Source organism: Coffea eugenioides, chromosome 2 (genome assembly GCF_003713205.1).
Source record: "Coffea eugenioides isolate CCC68of chromosome 2, Ceug_1.0, whole genome shotgun sequence".
Classification (NCBI taxonomy): Eukaryota; Viridiplantae; Streptophyta; class Magnoliopsida; order Gentianales; family Rubiaceae; genus Coffea; species Coffea eugenioides.
The window spans coordinates 11,228,437-11,247,086 of record NC_040036.1 but is presented as its reverse complement, the minus strand read 5'-3'; the positions used below and the strand labels follow the sequence as shown (position 1 = coordinate 11,247,086).

Here is an 18,650-nt window from a genome sequence, read left to right as displayed (position 1 = left end):
TGAAAAGACAGTTTTTGTTTACGAGAAGAGTTAAATTAAAATGAATTTTAAATCAATAGTCAAGATCACTTCGAGTTGAACTTGCCTGATCTGAGCCTTGAAATCCCCTCTACGGTCAAAAAAACCCGGATCCCCATTAATCTTGGAGTAAGAAAACATTAGGAGCTATTGAAACCTGTGTTTTCAGACTCGGACCGGACCGGCCGGTCGGACCGGTCGAACCGGGAACCGGCCAGTCATCCGGTCCGAGTTAGTTTAAGAAACCGGGTGTTATAAAATCGGTTATAACCGGGTTTGACCGGTGAACCGGAAATTTTGGTTAACCCCGGTTTTTGTATTTTTTTTCTTTTTCGGCCTTTTTTCAGTCAAAGTTTGACAGTTGACTGACCAACTAAAAGGCTAAAAAATGACTGAAAAAATCGATTAAAATTGACAAAACTTGGGTCGGCCGCTACTCTGCTTCTCCTCTCATAAGTTTTCTACTTTTCTTCCTTTCTTCTTCAGCGCCGATAACACGCCATCTCTTGAGATTCATCGATCGTTTCTTAATCACGATTTCTAATATTCATCTGTCCTTCAATCTCTAGCCTCCACCGCCGCAACACCACCAGTATCTTCAGATTTCAAGACAATCAAGTAATTAACATGCGGGTGAACTGAAGCTAAATCTGGTAATTTTTACAGTCTGAAGGCTATTATTGCTGATTCATTATGCTAAAGTTGATCTGTGATTGGAATTTCAGTATTTTTTTTGATTCATTATGCGGGGCATTTAGGTTTTGGATATTACGGGTGTGAATAATACTTCCTTATTAGAGAATCTGGAGAAAGAAAAAGAGAAGCAGGAGAGTGAGAGAGAGACTAAGAGTCTGCGAAAGATATGAATGGGAGTGGATCACAACAGAATTATTCTTCATATTGTTATTAACTACTGTTGCCGCTTGTATTTTGGGGAAATTTTGAATTGAATGAGAAAGCCGCCTACTTTACTTTCGCTAACTATAGATATAGCCACTTGTATTTTTGTTCTCTGTACTATTCAATTTGTTTCCTATTTCGCAATTAGTTTGAATCAGATGTTAATTCGATACATTGCTAGTTTAAAGATTGAAGAAGTTTTATAAGGGCCAAGGGAAAAGTAACCTTAGAAATGGCCGATCGAGAATCCCCTGATCGGTTCTCTAGTGGATTGGATGAATATTTGATTAGTTTGAGATGTGATTCAAGTGGCATATACTGTTGCTTTAACTTTCTTGTTGCAATTTATGTTTGTGCTACATGATGTACTAGAAAAAAAAAAAGTTTGGAAGTTGTCATCTAAAGTGGCTGTGGATAAAATCAAAGATTGAAAAGAAAAAGGAAATGTTGTTTTTTGGAGTGACGAATTGTCGAAAAGCTGTAGAACAAGTTTTAGTTCTGAGCGTTAATCTGTAAAAGATGCAGGATTGCAAATTATCATTTTGAGTTTTTTCATCTTTGACGATAGTTTGGTTCAAATTGTTTGAAGTGGGTAAGAAAGCTGTAGTTACAAAATGTAAATGGTTGGCGTGGGTTTTTGCATAATCTAAGGATGAGAATTAGTAATGGCTTGAAGGTAGCCACTTTTGAGAACACGGCTCAATGTTGTGTTTGGATAACATTAATCTGAATGATGTTTTTCTATGGCTACTTTTGTTATATTGTTGACTTAGAAAGTTTGCTAACTAAGTCTTGTGGTAATTTTAAGTGCCATTTGTTTCTTCTTTCTACTATTGTTGCATAAAACTGGATGTCTCTTAGTTGTGTTATATTTTTTAAGGTTTGAGCTAAATTTTAAGCCTTAGAATCATTTATTTTTGAACTAGGTTGAATGAAACATGGGCAAGTTCAATGAATGCCTGTTAGGATGGCTTGATGAGACTTAGGTGCCCCCACTGCTCATTAAGCTTCTTTATAACCCACTCTTTTGCTCTGTTTTGGTTTTCTGTGGGTTGAAAGTTGATATTTGTCTGCATCTTACTATCTTGTGCATCAACAAAATAAATATAATTTGCTAATTATTGAATTACCTTGAAGTTTGTTATGCTGGTTCTGATGCTCTTACCTATGTTCCAACTTCCAAATGCTCAAATAGAAAGTAGAATTGAAAGGTACTGATTTATAGAATTGAAAGGTACCTATGTTCCAACTTCCAACTTCATGTGTAATAATTGATGTAGATTTTCATTTATAGGAGGTTTTTAAAATTATTTAATATTTTCAATGTTCTTTCTAATGTAGGACAATGGAAGATGAAGATGAAGAATGGCTTAGATAGTTTTTTGGAACATGTTGTTTTATTTAAATTGATATTTATCAAGCATTTGAACATGAACTTGTTACCTTATTTGGATTGCTATTTGTTAAGGATTAAACATGTATGGGATTTCTATTTTATAAATTTTGTGAGTTTGGATGAATTTGGTGAATTGTTTGGTGAATTGGATATAAATTAGGATGATTGGGCTCTTTGGTTATATTGTGTAAATTTGATTTGCAGGAATATATATATATAAATATATATATAAATATATATATATATGACGTATATATGACGTCATCCGGTTCGACCCCCTATCGACCTCGGTCGAACCCATTGACCCCTGACCCCTAACCTCGACCGAGTCGAGTCCCGGTCCGAGTCTGAAAACATAGATTGAAACCAAAGATATATTGCAATGTTTGGTGATATGTTAGTCAACCCCTTGTTGCCACTATCAGGATTAAGATGGAAAGAATTAGAGAATTTGTTCTATGCTTGGATGGTAATTTTCCAATTCAACTTGTGAAAGTGTGCTATTTTTGTCACGACAAAAAATGCTCCTGCCGGTAACATGCTTCTTTTCCGTATTAGCCAACTTTATACAATAACAGAGTGATCAAAACAGAGCAACTTCAATGGGTATATAAATTGACCCCAAAAAAAAAATAAGTGCAACTTGAATGGGTAAATTGACCTGGCTAAACTTGAAACAGTGGAGCACTTAATGCTAAACTGTCAACACACGCAGCAGATATGGAAGGCAGCACCATTACAATGGGATGGTGCTATAGACCAAACAGGGGACTTCAGAAGGTGGTGGATCAGAATCACTGATGCAAGGAATAGGCCAAGGGGGATGGAGCATATTGGCCTGACTGCGAATATTTTATGGCAAGTGTGGAAAGAAAGAAACCAGAAGGAATTTGAAAACAAGACCAGCTGCTCTCCTGCTCGAACAGTTGAAAAAGCTCATAAAGAGTGGCTGGAGCAAGAGGAAATTATGAAAGGCAGAACTAGCCAGAGCACAAGAGAAACATCTTTCACTCAGGAAGAGCACTATAAGGGACAGGATAAAGAAGGGACCATCTGTCTAGACGTGGCTACAACAAGTCAGCATGGCCAGGTCTCACTGGGGATTGGAGTGACTGCGATAAAGCACCCAAACACTAGACTTGCGGAATGGGCACTTAAAGAGCGAAGTAAGGGAGACAAAGTCACAGATGAAGCAGTGGCTATCCAGCTGGTCATGTGCAAGGCTCTTGAGCATCAGTGGAGCAGAATCACGATCCAGTTTCAAAGCCAGGACCTTATGAGGCAGATAAAGCACAAGAACCCTTCTAGCAGTAGACTAGCTACCTTGATAGATGACATCCTGAGCATGCAAAAGTTGTTTCGCATGTGCTTGTTTAGTTTAGCAAAGGAAGAAAGTAGTAAACGCAGTAGAGAATTAAGTTCTCATGCCTATGGCATTTTAGTGGATGAGGAGTGGAATCTCATCAGTGCTAGATGAGCGCTATTTGTACAGTTTCCTTCGAGCCTTTGCTCGTACATGTAACTTCTTGTTTCAAGGAATGGAAATCTTCTAACGTTTCGAAAAAAAAAAAAAAAGAATGGGTAAATTGACCCCCAAAAAAATCGGAAAAATTACATTTTACCCTCCTATGGTTTAGCCTTTTTTTACATAATTCCCTATGGTTTCAAAAGTTATACATAACTCCCTCATGATTTGGATTAACGTATCAAAGTAACGGAAATAGTCATTCGTAACGAAACTTTTAAAAATGTCAAAATTACCCTTATAAATACATGACACACTAATCCCTTATGGTTTAATACTTTACCATATAATCCCCTTATGGTTTAATACTTTACCATATAACCCTCTTATGGTTTTCAAAATATATACATAACCCCCCTTGGTTAATAAATAATTTTTAACTTTACATAAGGGTATTTTTGACATTTTAGGTTACTCCGTTACGAATTATTATTCCCGTCACTTTGACACTTTAATCCAAACCATGAGGGGATTATATATAACTTTTAAAACCATAGGGGGGTTATGTAGAAAAACGCTAAACCACAGTAAGGTAAAGTGGAGTTTGCCCAAAAAATATTATGTTATTGAACTTTAGGTAAAGAATATCAAAGATAAAACACACGCTGTCAGGTGTCTCCAACTTTATCTAAACAATATCAAAGGTTGAGCATATTGTAAAACTTGCTTTTTTTAGAGGTAATTGTGACCCACATGATTGATTCTAAAATGATTGATATCTTGATTAATTGATTGATATTTTGTCAATAATTAATTAATTTCTTCCATTTGTTAATGATTAATTGTATCTTCTGCTAATTGATATCTTATTCAATCATTTAACTGATCCAATCAATCAATTAGTTAGAAAGGGTTATGGATTATGCCAAAATTTCTTTAAAGGAAGAGAACCCTAGAAATTCTGGTATTTGCCAGTAAGGATCCCTAATCTAATCTATAAATAACCTGTAGTATTCCATCAACACACCCTCTAGTTAGGCATATGTTAAAAACTCCTAACTCTTACAAGGAGAGATCAACTTAACTTGTATTTGACAATAATGGTTGGAGGTAAGTCTATTCAGATTTCTACTGCGTAGTATATCAATATGTACATAATTAGTTTAACACATATCACTATTGTCCTCAGTAAATTAATCATATACTTTAGTGTATAAGACCCCATTTAAGAAATGCAGTCTCTTGAAGGCGTGCTGATCAATTGCACTACATAAAATACATAATCCATCATCAGGCCAACTCCCAAAGGCCCTGACTATCACGCCTTTGTTGCAACCCCTAGAAGCTTGGATGTTGTGTTCGATGTTGGTTTCATTAAGTTGTAAATCACGTCAAAAAAAATTAAAAGTTGTAAATCACGTCTACTCTTAGTATGCAAACTAAAGAGGCAAAGCTACAATTCATTTGAAAGAGGATTTTCATTACGCCGAAAACATTTGGCTAAAACTTGCATACTTTGCAAAGCATTTAGCCATGTGGCCTTAAACAATGACTAAACAACATTAGCATAAATATACCTTTTGTTTCTGGATGCAAGCGAGGTAGGGAATTTTGGTTGGAGATAAAACTTAGATGCACTTGTTTAAGGAGAGAACTGGAAGAAAAGAAAATTAATCATAAGCTAATTGATTAAATATAAGGAAACCTGGTATAAGAATGGATGAAATTAGAAGGTAATTGATTGACTAATTGTAATTAATGAATCAATTTCTTAATTAGTGAGTGTCCACAAGCAGGGGATGGATGTGCCTATAATTTAGAAAAATAAGTAGCTTAGTTGTACTAAAGTACAATGAGTAAAATGGTTTTTAACAGCCCAGATCACAATGTCTATAACGTTGAATTTGTGTGTCATTTGATAAGGGTTAATAAATAATGGTTAATGGATAAAGTTAACACTAAATTAAATAAGAGTTAATGGATAAAGTTAATATCAACTGAACTACACACCCTTTATTATAGTAAAGACTGGGGGAAGGGAAGTGCCTGCACATCGCGCGGGTGTTTAGTGCGTGTGGCTATGTTTTCAAATTCGGATCGGGCATCGACTCGGTCGAACTCAGGGGTCAGGGGTCAATGGGTTCGATTGGGGTTGAATCGGATGACATCATAAATAAAAATAATTTAAAAATTAAAATATTATATGTAAAATACTTAAGAGCATGTTAATATTAATAAATGTGTATTCATATATATTTGATGTTTCAAATATATTTAATAAGAAAATACAAAGAAATTAGAATGATCAAGTAGAAATTTATATTATTAAATGAACATTAACAAGTTTAGAATTAAAATTATGGATTTGATTGAAAAATAACACCAAACTTTAGGACAACATTTATAAAGTATGAAATATTTGAGATATATTAATAATTTTTAACAGTCTAGGTGCCAAAACATAATATTGAAAAAGCTTTGACCTTTTCAAAAAAAAAAAAAACTTGACATCAAACCGGTCCGGTTTTCCGGTCAAACCTGTGTTTGACCGAGTTTTTATACACCCGATTTTTCAGAGTAACTTGGACAGGACACTTGCTCGGTTCTCGATTCGATCGGTAGGACTGGCCAGTCCAGTCCGAGTTTAAAAACATAGGCGTGTGGTTAAAGAGAACTTTTCATTGGACAAATAATAGTACATTCTGAAAAGAAATAGTCATCAAATATAACAAAAATAATAATAGTACATTCTAATTGCATCACACACTTGTACACTTTACTTTTACAATTTTACCATTTCTAAAAGACCCCCACATATGTGAAAATAGCCTAAGAGGAGGCATAAGTTGTTTCAGACAAAAAAATACCCTCCAACGGCTAGTTATAATAATGTATTAATTGCACAACGTGTTAATATGTTTTTGTGTTAATTGCACAACAAAAGCCACACTTCAATTAAATATGTCTATAATACCATTTCAATAATTACACCAACACATAAACTTATATGAGTTGTACTCGATGCAAAAATGGTTGCAAAATAATTCCATGTTCTAGAAATACCCAAATGTCTCCATAAATCAAAACTTTAAATGTACCAAAATGAGGACATTTCGGTAAATATACCTAAACACATGCTGCCCTTGATTGTATCAAAAGTTTTAAAAAAACTACACAACATTCCACATTCCCAAAAAATCCTTATCCATGCGGTTGAAATTCAAATCCATCTTTGAGCACAACTCATTCTTATATAGTATAAGGATATTGTATAAAGGTTTTTAACTTGGGATACTAGATGAGAATTAGATGCATTATCCCTAAAACTGATCAATAGTGAGTGCTTCCCGGGTAAAGTCAGTTGACGTTACATATCCTCAAAACTTACAATTTCATGGTTGTTGAGTTGAGTACTCTTTTTTTTTTCATTTTTCTTTCTCACTCATGAGGGCTTCTTCTGTCATGTTCTTCATATTTGTTGAGGATTTGGGACGATACAAACGATAGAGTGCCCAAAGGGAAAGGAAATATGTAGCACTGATGATGGTCAAAAATTGTATCTCAACCAGGTTAACTACACTAATTAATCAACTTTTTGAACACGTGCTCATACAGCATGGCTGTTGGAACTTAGAAACATGAATTTTCAGGTGAATATAATTTGAAAGGATAAGAAAATTGAAGACGAGTTGAAGACACCGTAACATGCAAGTGAATATTGCTTTTGGAGTTTGGGATAGGCATATTTCCGGTTTGTGGAGAAAACTGGAACTGAATGTGAGCTGTCCAGATCTTGAAGTTTTGGGAGAGGAAAAGATGAATGCAGCGCTAATGCCATGGTGCCCTGCTTGGCTTGTCACCAATGAAAAGAATCCAAATCTAAAAGAGCAAGAGGGAACGAAAGTAGAATAAAGTTATCTTTGAAGACAAAGGAAGCCTTTCTGAGCGGATTATACAGCTAGCCGTTCTTATATATAAAGGTATAATGTTGCCCAGCTACATGCATTCTTCCACTTTATTCAGATTCTTCAAGGAAAACTCTAATTAGCTGTACCACTCAAGAAAGGCAACATAGAGTGAAGTCATATAAATACACAAGGCTTCCCCATCTTTGCCTTCCGCAGCCATCTATCTCTTTTAGTTTTTGGGAGTTGCTGATTAAGATGTCTAAAAAGGTGTATTACCTAGTTGGCCTTTTGATCATGGCTATGGACGTTGCAGCTGGTATTCTAGGCATCGAAGCTGAAGTTGCCCAAAACAAGGTACTGGTCAAATTTATGCATTTATATATTCATTCACTCTTGTTCGGATACACTGTAGAAGATAAGGTAAACGGCGTTCCATAGTAGCGGTTCAAACGTGAGTCTAAAGTTCGATATGGTAATATGGTATAGTCTTTGGGGATCAAGGGAGGAAAACTATGAATTCATCTACCACTGCTTCTTTGTTTAGGGCTATGCTTATTGTGATAATTGCAAGAGAACCTCCGTTTTGCAGGCCAAAAACCTTCGGGTGTGGATATTTGAATGCAGAGACCCAAGCTATGAAGCCTTCAAACTAGGCTTGGTTGCAACAGTACTATTGACCTTGGCACATGTCGCAGCTGTTATGCTCAGCGGGTGCGTCTGCATTTGGTCCAAGGAAGAGTTGGATCAGTCATCTAACAATAAGCAGCTAGCAGCAGCTTCTCACGTTTTAGCATGGTACGAGATTACTTTTATTGCATTTTGTCGCCTTTCAAACAATAATTACAGATTAGTCAATAATAAAGAGTTGCGAAATTGTTTGTGAGCGAAAATTAATATTCACGAAACTTTTCATGCAGCAGCAGCTCATGTGAAATAATTCTTGCTATAATTGAATTTACTTGAAAAACATTTCGCTTCAGCAGATTAAAGCCACAACCACCAAAAACATGAAGCAGTAGGGGCTTAATATGCTCCCACGATCTTTGAGAATCCATTTTAATCTATCATTAACAGACTACCGTGGTGATGTATCAGGGTCATAATGGTTATAGCATTCTCATTGCTAATCAGTGGGACAATATCGAACTCAAGGTCGAGGCAAAACTGCGGAATTTCAAACCATCATCAATTGTCCATAGGAGGAATTTTGTGTTTTGTCCATGGACTTTTTGCCGTCTCTTATTATATTTCTGCAACAGCGATCATTCAAGAAGAAAAGAAGTTGAAGCATCCGGCAACTGCAGGTGCAGCTGCCAATGCTTGAGAGGACCTAAAAACTATTCAGTTCGTTCTTTGTTTACAATTCAAATACTATTGATTTGTAATTATTATGCAAGAAGCTTGCTGCAATGTGCTTTCATCGTTCTTTCTTCTCTCTTTTCAAATAGGTTCTTGCTGATGTTTAAGGCGTGTTTGTTACAATGTTGGAGTTCATTATCTTTCTGAAAGCAAGAAAATTTTTCAGATTCGTTCAAACGGATACATTTGTATGCAATTGAACGTAAGCACAAAGAGAGCTTAAACTTGGGGTTCAAATTCGATGAATCTTTCTGTTCTATCTTTCAGTTCCAGTCAATGAAATATTTACATTATCAGAAAGCTTGCAAGCTACTAAAGTGAAAAACATATTCAAAACAAGACATACTAGCATCAACAGAAGCAGCATTCAAAATTCTCAATAGTCAGAAATTCAAATTGCTGCTTGCCCAAAAACCTGCCAAGTCAAAGTTGATTTCAGACTTGGTGACAAGAACCAATGAGAAACTACCAGTGCAATGACACAACATAATTTTCAGATCATGAAAATAAGGGAATATAGATCATTCAAGTAACAGAATCAGTTATTACAACCAGGTATCTTTCTCCAATTGATAGATGGATTACTCCATTGCCGAATAGACCAGAGATTGAAGTATCAGATCCTCAAACTCAAGGTTTCGTTTTATTTTTCCCTTCAACTCTCTACATGAAGACTACTTGGGACCATCACAGGGATGACAAAGACTAATTACTCGAAGTTAGAGATCAAGCTCCTAAACTACGCTAACGATAATCTGCTATCATCCTCTCAGGCACAAACAATGTGTCCCTGCAGAGGAAATTGACCAAATATACCTTTTTAACTTGAAAATTAGGAATCGCCAACCTTCAATTAGTCATTGTCTTGATTTTCTATTCTAGTTACTGCAGGGAAATCTCCACTTGTCAAAGTTGTTTATTGTAGCTACCTGACTACATGAAGTTGGCAACGATATCAATATTAACCACGGTACTGCAAAGCCAACATCCTAATTCAGCATTTAGATAACGAAAATATCACCATCATACAAGTTGCAACGCTATTAGCATGCAAAATATCATCTACATAAGGCCAACTATAATCCATAATTAGCTAATTAGCAACCCTACAGCCATAAAAGTGCTAAAGATCAATTAAGCAAAACAATGCACCATGTTCCACCGCATCAATCAACACAAACCCCATTAACATAACTGACCTTTCACATTCTTCCAAAAACTCAACGCCCTGATTGTTTCAAGCCATTCAAAATCAGCTTAGTCAACTCAGCCATCAACTCCGACCTCCTAAAGGCCCTGACTTACACACCTTTGTAGCAACCCCTAGAAGCTTGGATGGTGAGTGTTCGATGTTGGTTCCATTAAGTTGTAAATCACGTAAAAAAAAAAAAGTTGTAAATCACGTCTACTTTTAGTATGCAAAGCTACAATTCATTTGAAAGAGGATTTTAATTACGCCCAAAACATTTGATTAAAAATTATATACTTTGCTAACATTTAGCCATGTTGCCTTAAAACAATGACTAAACAACATTAGCATAAATATACCTTTTGTTTTTGGATACAAGCGAGGTAGAGAATTTTGTTGGGGATAAAACTTAGATGCTGTGGCTAAGGAGAGAGCTGGAAGAAAAGAAAATTAATTATAAGTTAATTGTTTAAATATAAGGAAACCTGATATAAGAATGGATGAAATTAGAAGGTAATTGATTGACTAATTGTAATTAACGAATCAATTTCTTAATTATTGAGTGTCCATAAACAGGGGATGGATGTGCCTATAATTTAGCAAAATAAGTAGCTTAGTTGTACTAAAATACAATGAGTAAAATGGTTTGTAACAGCCCGAATCACAATGTCTATAACGTTGCGATTTTCTTGTGATACCACAACAACGCAAAGTTCTAGAGCAACATAAGCTTTATCGATTCCTTGATCGTCTGAAGACACAAACCTAACTGGCATTAGACTGCTACTTATGCATCGAAAAATTTAAAAGTATAGAATTCGAATTCTTGATCCTTTTTTCGTTCACAGATATAAATATTAAAGTACAGCGTTTAAATTCTTGATTTTGTCTTCATGCTGATTCCATCTGATTAATAGTCGTATTAGATCTTACCCATAAAATATGGTTTTCCTTCAGTTGGAAAATATCTAGTAATATGCCTTGAAGTAATAGTCATTGAATTTCTGCAAAAAGAGCAGAGCGCGGAGACTGAAGAAATTCTTGAAATCAACTCATGTTATACCCGTGATTCATGTATGTATTTAGTTCTCTGACGATAAGTTGGTGCTCTCCTGTTTCAAATTGTTAACTTTTGAGTATCATGATGCTTTGTTTTGCTTTAAATCATTGGTGTAATCTCACATGCACTGGCTTAAGATAAAGATTGCCAGTTTTTCAGGAAATTGTAGATCCCACAACTTTTTAATACTGTTGGAAGGCTAGAAATTGATAGGATAAACCAATAGAAGTTAAATGAAGGTGGGCAGGTGATGGGTTTAAGCTTTAAGGTAGTAACTTCATAGTTAAATCGGTAATTTAATCAGGACATTATTAGAAGTATCCAAGAAAAGAAACAATTGTTAGACTACTATCATGTGGCATCCTGTCTGTTTCTTAGCTATCATTATGTTCTGCTTCTGCTTCAGCTTATGCGTCTGATACAAACTATTGCGCTTTGCTGAGCCAATATCAATCTCCTAAGTATCAAGTCTTTGGAGCAAAATGTACGAATTTATGAAAGCATGGCGCAGTTTGAGGATATATAACAGGGTTCGGGACAAAGAAAAATTTCTTCCTGATGAATTAATTGTTGAGATCTTAATTCGATTGCCTGCGCAGTCCGTGGGAAGATGTAAATGTGGGTGTAAGTCGTGGTGTGCTCCAATTCAGGATCCCAAGTTCATCGATGAGCATTTGGCACGATCGAAAGTTGTCTACATATACGGAGAAAACACAAATGAGAATGGAGATGAAGAAATACTCGAGCATGTGGATGGTCACGATGGATTATTGCTTGAGAAGAGCAGCTAGACAGGAAAATTTCGTTTAAAGAATCCTATAACTAAGCAGATGTTAAATCTGCCTGACCCACATGGTAAAGGCGAAAACATGTGGCTGTTACTTGTTCCAGAGAGTAACACTACTAAGTTGGTTGATGTCTATTGCAAGGAAGAGACAGAACATGGAGGCTGTCAAGTCCTAACAGTTGGCACTGATCTCTCATGGAGAGCCATCGATTGTCCTAGAATTCAGAAACTCGGAGAAAAAGGGAAGTACTTGACTGCAGCTATCTGTAAAGTATTCTATGTCATAAGTTTTTTCATAATGTTGGATTTGGTGTTCCTGCAGAAGTAGTTTATTTTGAGGTTGAAACCGAGCATTTTGCTGTTGTCAAGATTCCGCATGCATTGTTCCCAAGTTTTGAATGTGTTAATCCTCTTCCCTGGGATAGCAAATTGGGTCTGGCTAATCTTGTGGAACAAGAGCTTCACATCTGGGTTCTAGAAGACCACAAGACGCAAAAATGGACTGAAAGGAAGGTAGTTAATCCATCGACATTCTTTGGCAATCATTACTATATAAAAAGTATCATGAGCCCTAGTAACTTGGAGTGGTGTATAAGCACTATTATGATCTTATTTTTTTGTCATTCCAATTACGCCTTTATTAATTTATGATTAAAGTTTCATATAATCTTAATTGTAGGTAGCTTAGAAGAAAATAATGATTGATTTGGTAAAATCACTATATTACATCATACCATATTGATTTAGAAAGAAACATTTTCTTAAAGTTACTAACAGTGAAATGATTTGAGAAACATTTCTTGGATGAATTAAATAACTTGTTCACATCCAATTTAGAAGGGGAAGAAATTTTCTTGTTCTACCCAATTGAATTTCAATTTACAAAAAGGTATAACAACTTTATAACTGAAATAGTAATATTAAATTGGAAAAAAAATCTGAAATAGCACCATATAAACCATTATTATCATCAATAGTAACCCCTCAAAACAAGAAAAACTGAAACTATTTATAAAATGACATAAAGTGAATGACAAATGAATTAAAAAGCTGGAAATACAATTCAAATAATATCAAAGACAACATCCAAATCACTGACATTTAAGGGAAGATAAGCATTGTTATTTGTAATAATATAGTAATGCTTCAGGGAAGATAAGCATTGTTATTTGTAATAATATAGTAATGCTTCATTTGTATTGGTTTGAACAAACAAGTCCATCCATCAAGCCATGCAAAAGTCATCTCCAATTATAAAATAAGAATTATAATAAGAGTAAACTTAAAATGAAGAATGATATCCAAATTATTTTTTTGTGATGCCCAAAACAACCTTATTTTTCTAATGATTACATGTGTCTATTGTACTGCAATGTTAGTGAATAATGGTAGCAGTTATGAAATGAAAAACTTTAAAATTAAGTAAATTTCATTTATGGTGACAATTGTAATTAGACAGATTTAGTGCATTCCAATAATTGAAAAATGGTAGATGTTATGGATTAAAGTTGGCAATTGAAAAAATAAAATACTACAATATACTAAAAATTAATATTAAAATTGTTAATTAGCCAGAATTCTCGTTCCAATTCCATGATTATTAAAAACACTGATATCGAAACAAAAAATATTGTGCTCATATGAAAAAAGTAGACTTGTTGCTTTTGCTTTGCATTGGATTGTGCTAAAAAATATGATTAAAAGAAAAAAAAATGGAAAAAACTCAACTATCTCTATCTATGAAATTTCAATTGTCAGAATATACAAGCCAAAAAAAAAAAATACTTTACTTGGTGGATCATTTATACTCCATTATTGACAAAAATAGCAATAAAAAGAATACAAATAATTCAAATTACATGTATGTTTATTATTTTAGCTTAATTATATTCTTCATTTATAAAAAATTGTAACGATTGTAGTCATATGTAATAAAATCATGAATATACAACAATTTTGGTAAAACATGATATTATCAATATTTGATATGTTAGAGTTCAAGCTATAAATCAAAAAAATGTTTGGTTTATGATTCCAAATTTAATACTATGAGACATGTTAACTATATTGGAATGCTTTTTGTCTCTTTCCATTTAATAAAATTTCTAAAAGTAACTGGCTAAAGAAAATAAATAACATAAAAATACTATATTATGATGTTGATGATCAAAATTTCACAAAAAATTTTAGTATCTAAAAAATAATATAATTTAGGATATTATAATTACGTGCAAATCACGTAAACTATTACTAGTTACCCCAAGAATCTGGACACGCTATTCCCTTACTCATTTGCCAACGATTGTTTCTGGTTTGAGCGATGTGACGACTTTCAAGTCCTGTATAACCTCCAAAAGAACCGAAATACATTTATAGTCCTCCAGCAAAAAGGAATTTGTGTAAATTTCTTCCCAGCCTGGTTAGCTGGGAAGTAAATCATGCACAAGAGAAACTTAAGCGGAAGCAAAATAGAAAGTCTAGTAAAGCTTAAAGGAAAATCGCCAAAGAAGAAAAAGTAAAGCGTAGAAAAGCAATTAACAAATGTTGTGTAAGGTCAGTAATTTGTCATTCGGCTTCTTTCTTTTACCTGTGATAATTGGTTTCGTTGTTTGTTATTTTCTGCAACAAAGTAAGATGCATATTGCATAGTTTTAATAACTTTTGTGTAATTTATATGGCCCAACAGCATCTTTGTTTTGCATACTCAATCTCCCACGAGTAATATAAACATTACTTGTACAGGCTGAAATTGTTTCTGCCTCTCTTTGTCCAGCTGACTTATCAATGTTATCATGCATCTGCTTCTAAAGAGGTGGTCAAGATTTGAAGAGTAGGAAAGTATCTAGATTTGCCTCTTTTTTTTTTAACGCTTTTCTAGTATGATTATGAGATGGAAAACTTTTATCCTGAGGGTTATGTTCAAGTCTTGAATAGTTTGAGTCCTAGAAATTTGCTTCTTGATTCTCTTCGGCGTTAGCAATGAATTACTCGGCATGTGGACGGAGAAAAGCCTGACTTCTAATGTCCCATGCTGGTTGTGAAGTCCTAGACACATCTTGTCTGTAATTCTGCAAAATTCTGTAAAATGGTCCATAAACTGAGGGGATTTGTCGTGCTACTTTTGCGTTCTTAGGCACAATGCTCTATATTGCCTGTTCTGTCTTGGGCAAGTATCCCTCTGTGATGAATCAAGTTCAGAACTTTCTCATGCATGCAATTTCCAAGCAATTTAACGGAGTAAAATGTCAGACACCTTACTAATGGTTGAACTTTCTCTGTTCCAGAACATTCAATTTTGTGGCAAACATTTCCTGCTCTCTTTGTCCAGCTAACACAGCATGCGCAAAAACGTATGATTAAGATCTCAAAGCGTCAGGCTATTTCAAGATTTTCCTGCTTCTTCTTGAGGCCTCACTACCATGAATATGACATGAAAAACATTTTCAATGTCAATTCATCGACTCGAGCTTATCTCTGTCTTTGGCTATCAAATTTCAAAATTCTCACAAGTTGTGAGGTGCCGCATTCTTGTTATGGTCAAAAGGGAAGAACTTTTGTACAATAAACATTTCTGCTCGTGAACAAATTTGTTATCTTATTCTCTTGCAGAGCCCAATATCTGTTCAGGATCCTATATTGGTTTCTGTTTACATTTGTGGTAATTGGCATCCTTGACTGAGTTAAAACAGAGTATTTATCCGATGATATTCAGTTTTAAAGGGCCACGATCCCTCATTCTCTTTGATTAGCTGGAGGTCCTGGACCTAAATCAACGTCTTGGACGAATTATTACGGCAACTGCTACTTTACACCAGCCTAAGACTCAGGCTTGAGCACATAAAGTGATAGTTTTGTGGCTCTCTATTTGCCTTTCCAGTTATGAAAGATTCCTTGAGAAATTAAATTTGAAAGTGTCATCTGATTTCTCAACAAAAGCTTACACCAAGGTACATTGATTTTCTTTAACCAAGTTTTGATAGAACATCATTTAAAGTAGATACAGTTGCTGCATAGTACTTCTCTGCTTCAGGAGTGCTCTTGATCTTCGCTGCATGATCCAACTGTTATGCCAAAAAATTGCACAGTTACATGGCTTCGGCCAATTAAAAAGTATGCAGTTCACAAAAACAAAGTTGGCATGAAGGAATATTTGGTCAACTTACATCGCTGATGGTCTGGAACAGCTTCCCGGTGAGATCTTTCAGCTGTTTCTTCTCATCTTTGGGTTTTGCTGAGATGACAGTGTTGAGATCATAGCGAAGTAATTCAGCCTTTAGACGAAGGTCATTTTGTACATAAGGCCAAGCCTTCTTGTCTATCAATCCCTTTACATTAATAATATCCTTGGCACTATCCTTCGCCCTCGCTGCTGCCCCAGCCGGTGACAGCGCCTGAATGAAGAAACGGTCCTTCAGTGGCAAATCAAGGTCTCTCGGAATGTCTGAGTTCAAAGTTCCGGCTGCCAAATGCACAAATTTTGACATAATGATTAGTAAAATCTCAATTGCCGACTAGCAATCTAACATTATCTATCCAAAGAATCTGACTCTATGGTCAAACCTTGTGGCTCTATATATCTCAGATGATTTTTAATCAACAAAAACCAAATTCATTTCATAGATTGAAAGAGATATCTTGAGGTAAAATTTCGATAGGTTATGTGAAGTAGCTGACAGCAATGGAAGTGTGGAAATTCTTAGCTATCCAACATTGGATCACCTATTTTTAGGATAAATCAGCAAGAGCTCATGTGAAAACAACGTGGCCATGTTCTTACAAGGAAAGTCGTAGAAGATGGGAATGGAGAAGAACTTACGCAACCCGCCAGAGGGCGGTGGTGGTCCTCCAACCTTGATTGCCCTGGCTTCAGCAAGCGCTGCCTGAACAAAAGATCCTGAGGCAATCCCAGCTGCAACAAGCCCCAACATGGCTCGGCGGCTTGTTTCGGTCTCGCCTGATCCTTGCTGGGCTCTAACGCTGAATCCTGGTCTAGCCAAGGCAATTCTGGTGGTGCTGGATGTGCTCAAGCGGCCAGAACCGCTGAGCTGGAGGCTGCCATCCAGCACAGCTTGAGAGGATCCACGTAATCCTGCCATTGAAGCCATAGCTTGGGCCATTGCTTGTTTATTTCAGTTTGCAAGATTTCCAAAATTCTCAGGCAAAGTGATGGAAAGGCAATTTGCCGAATATAACTTTCGCAGCCGGATGATGATGTAGGGGTTTTGTTTTAATGTTTCTGTGATGGAGAGCGAATGCTCAAGAGCACCTTATCTGCCTTTGGATATGCCCTCGGCCAATGAATGTTCAAGTTTTTGACAAGTTGGATCAGGTTAGAATTGGTTCAATATCGTTTTGACACGTGGACTTACAAAGATTTCATATGTGCGTAGAAATGTCAAGGGATTTTTCATGAGCATCAGTTGTATGATTTATTTTGAAAGCAAATTGAAAACCAATGAAAAGTAATCATACTAACAAACAGGGTCATCTGGCCTAATATAGAATATTTATATTTGGAAAATTGGTGCTATTATTGGATGCGTTAGCTCCCAAAATGTCTATCTTAATTACCTAGTTTATGGTTACTTGTTATAAGTTGTTAGTGTGAAAATTTTTCAACAGAGCATGTTAACATTTTAGTAATACATAAACTCTTTATTAATCGTTGTTGGGTTAAGTGGCGAGGAACTTGATATCCCTTAAACAAGATCTCAAGTTCAAATTTTGTGAATCGAAAAAACAACGTTAAAAGAGTTGCTCGACTTCGGATTAGTCGAGGCCCAATACGGTGACTAGTCACCAGATTAGCGTTAACACAAAAAAAAAAAAGAAAAAAAAAAGAAGATATAGAAACTATTCTAGTTCCAACCCAACAAAAAGAATATTAATAGAATATAAAAGTTCAGAAACATAATTAGCAAATTGAACTGCGAAAAATTTTAAAAATTTAAGAACACTGTTAAACAAACTCTTTTCTATATTGAGCTGAGAAAATTGAAATGCCTTTAACTTCCTCAAATTTCATATATAAGTATTGCATCTCAGCAGTTTGACAAAAACCATTAGCAGAAACCAAAGGTAAGTTTGTTTTGCCAAATTGCACGCATAGCTAAAAACAAGAGAAATTTTTAAGGCAAATGACCCAAATAGTCCTCCAACACTTTTATTGAACTACTTCTGGTCCTTCAATTTTAATTTAGGGCAATGTCATCCCTTATCCTTTTACTAGATCAATTTGCTCCTTTCACTTTAGTTTGGGATAATTTCGTATCTTAACCTTAATTATCGAGCTAATTTGGGCATAGCCCCAAATTAAAGTAGAGGGATCAAATTGATTGAATAATAAAAATTAAAGGATGACATTATCTTAAATTAAAGTTGAAGAACCAAAAGTGATTTAATAAAGAATTGAAAGATTATTTGGGTCATTTCCCTAATTTTTGAAGAAGTAACTTGATTGTCATATCATTTCAATATGTCATATCATTTTTGAAAATTATTGAATGCGGGACAAGGACGGTCATTAGAACCACCATCCTTAAACAAAATGTCTCTTGGGCTTCAATAA

At 35.2% G+C, this 18,650-nt stretch overlaps 3 protein-coding genes across 4 annotated transcripts; 2 read left to right on the top strand and 1 right to left on the bottom strand.

Moving 5' to 3' along the window:
* The first annotated feature begins 452 nt into the window (after nt 1–452).
* LOC113763339 lies at nt 453–3,823 on the top strand. 2 transcript variants are annotated; one of them, XR_003467334.1, is made up of 2 exons: nt 453–671; nt 2,260–2,479. XR_003467334.1 is itself a non-coding variant. In XM_027307107.1 (2 exons), the coding sequence occupies exon 2, from the start codon at nt 3,006–3,008 to the stop codon at nt 3,789–3,791; it is 786 nt and encodes a 261-aa protein (XP_027162908.1). In that variant the 5' UTR covers nt 453–671; nt 2,995–3,005; the 3' UTR covers nt 3,792–3,823. The 2 variants fall into 2 exon arrangements, 1 of the variants encoding a protein (XP_027162908.1); XM_027307107.1 differs by lacking the exon at nt 2,260–2,479 and adding an exon at nt 2,995–3,823.
* A 4,023-nt stretch (nt 3,824–7,846) lies between these two features.
* LOC113763977 lies at nt 7,847–9,121 on the top strand. The gene is made up of 3 exons (XM_027307981.1): nt 7,847–8,041; nt 8,277–8,482; nt 8,783–9,121. The coding sequence occupies exons 1-3, from the start codon at nt 7,943–7,945 to the stop codon at nt 9,009–9,011; spliced, it is 534 nt and encodes a 177-aa protein (XP_027163782.1). The 5' UTR covers nt 7,847–7,942; the 3' UTR covers nt 9,012–9,121.
* A 6,838-nt stretch (nt 9,122–15,959) lies between these two features.
* LOC113761315 (oxygen-evolving enhancer protein 3-2, chloroplastic-like) lies at nt 15,960–17,298 on the bottom strand. The gene is made up of 3 exons (XM_027304254.1): nt 16,899–17,298; nt 16,246–16,541; nt 15,960–16,143 (listed from the first exon to the last, which is right to left on the bottom strand). The coding sequence occupies exons 1-3, from the start codon at nt 17,197–17,199 to the stop codon at nt 16,045–16,047; spliced, it is 696 nt and encodes a 231-aa protein (XP_027160055.1). The 5' UTR covers nt 17,200–17,298; the 3' UTR covers nt 15,960–16,044.
* Between the last annotated feature and the right edge of the window lie 1,352 nt (nt 17,299–18,650).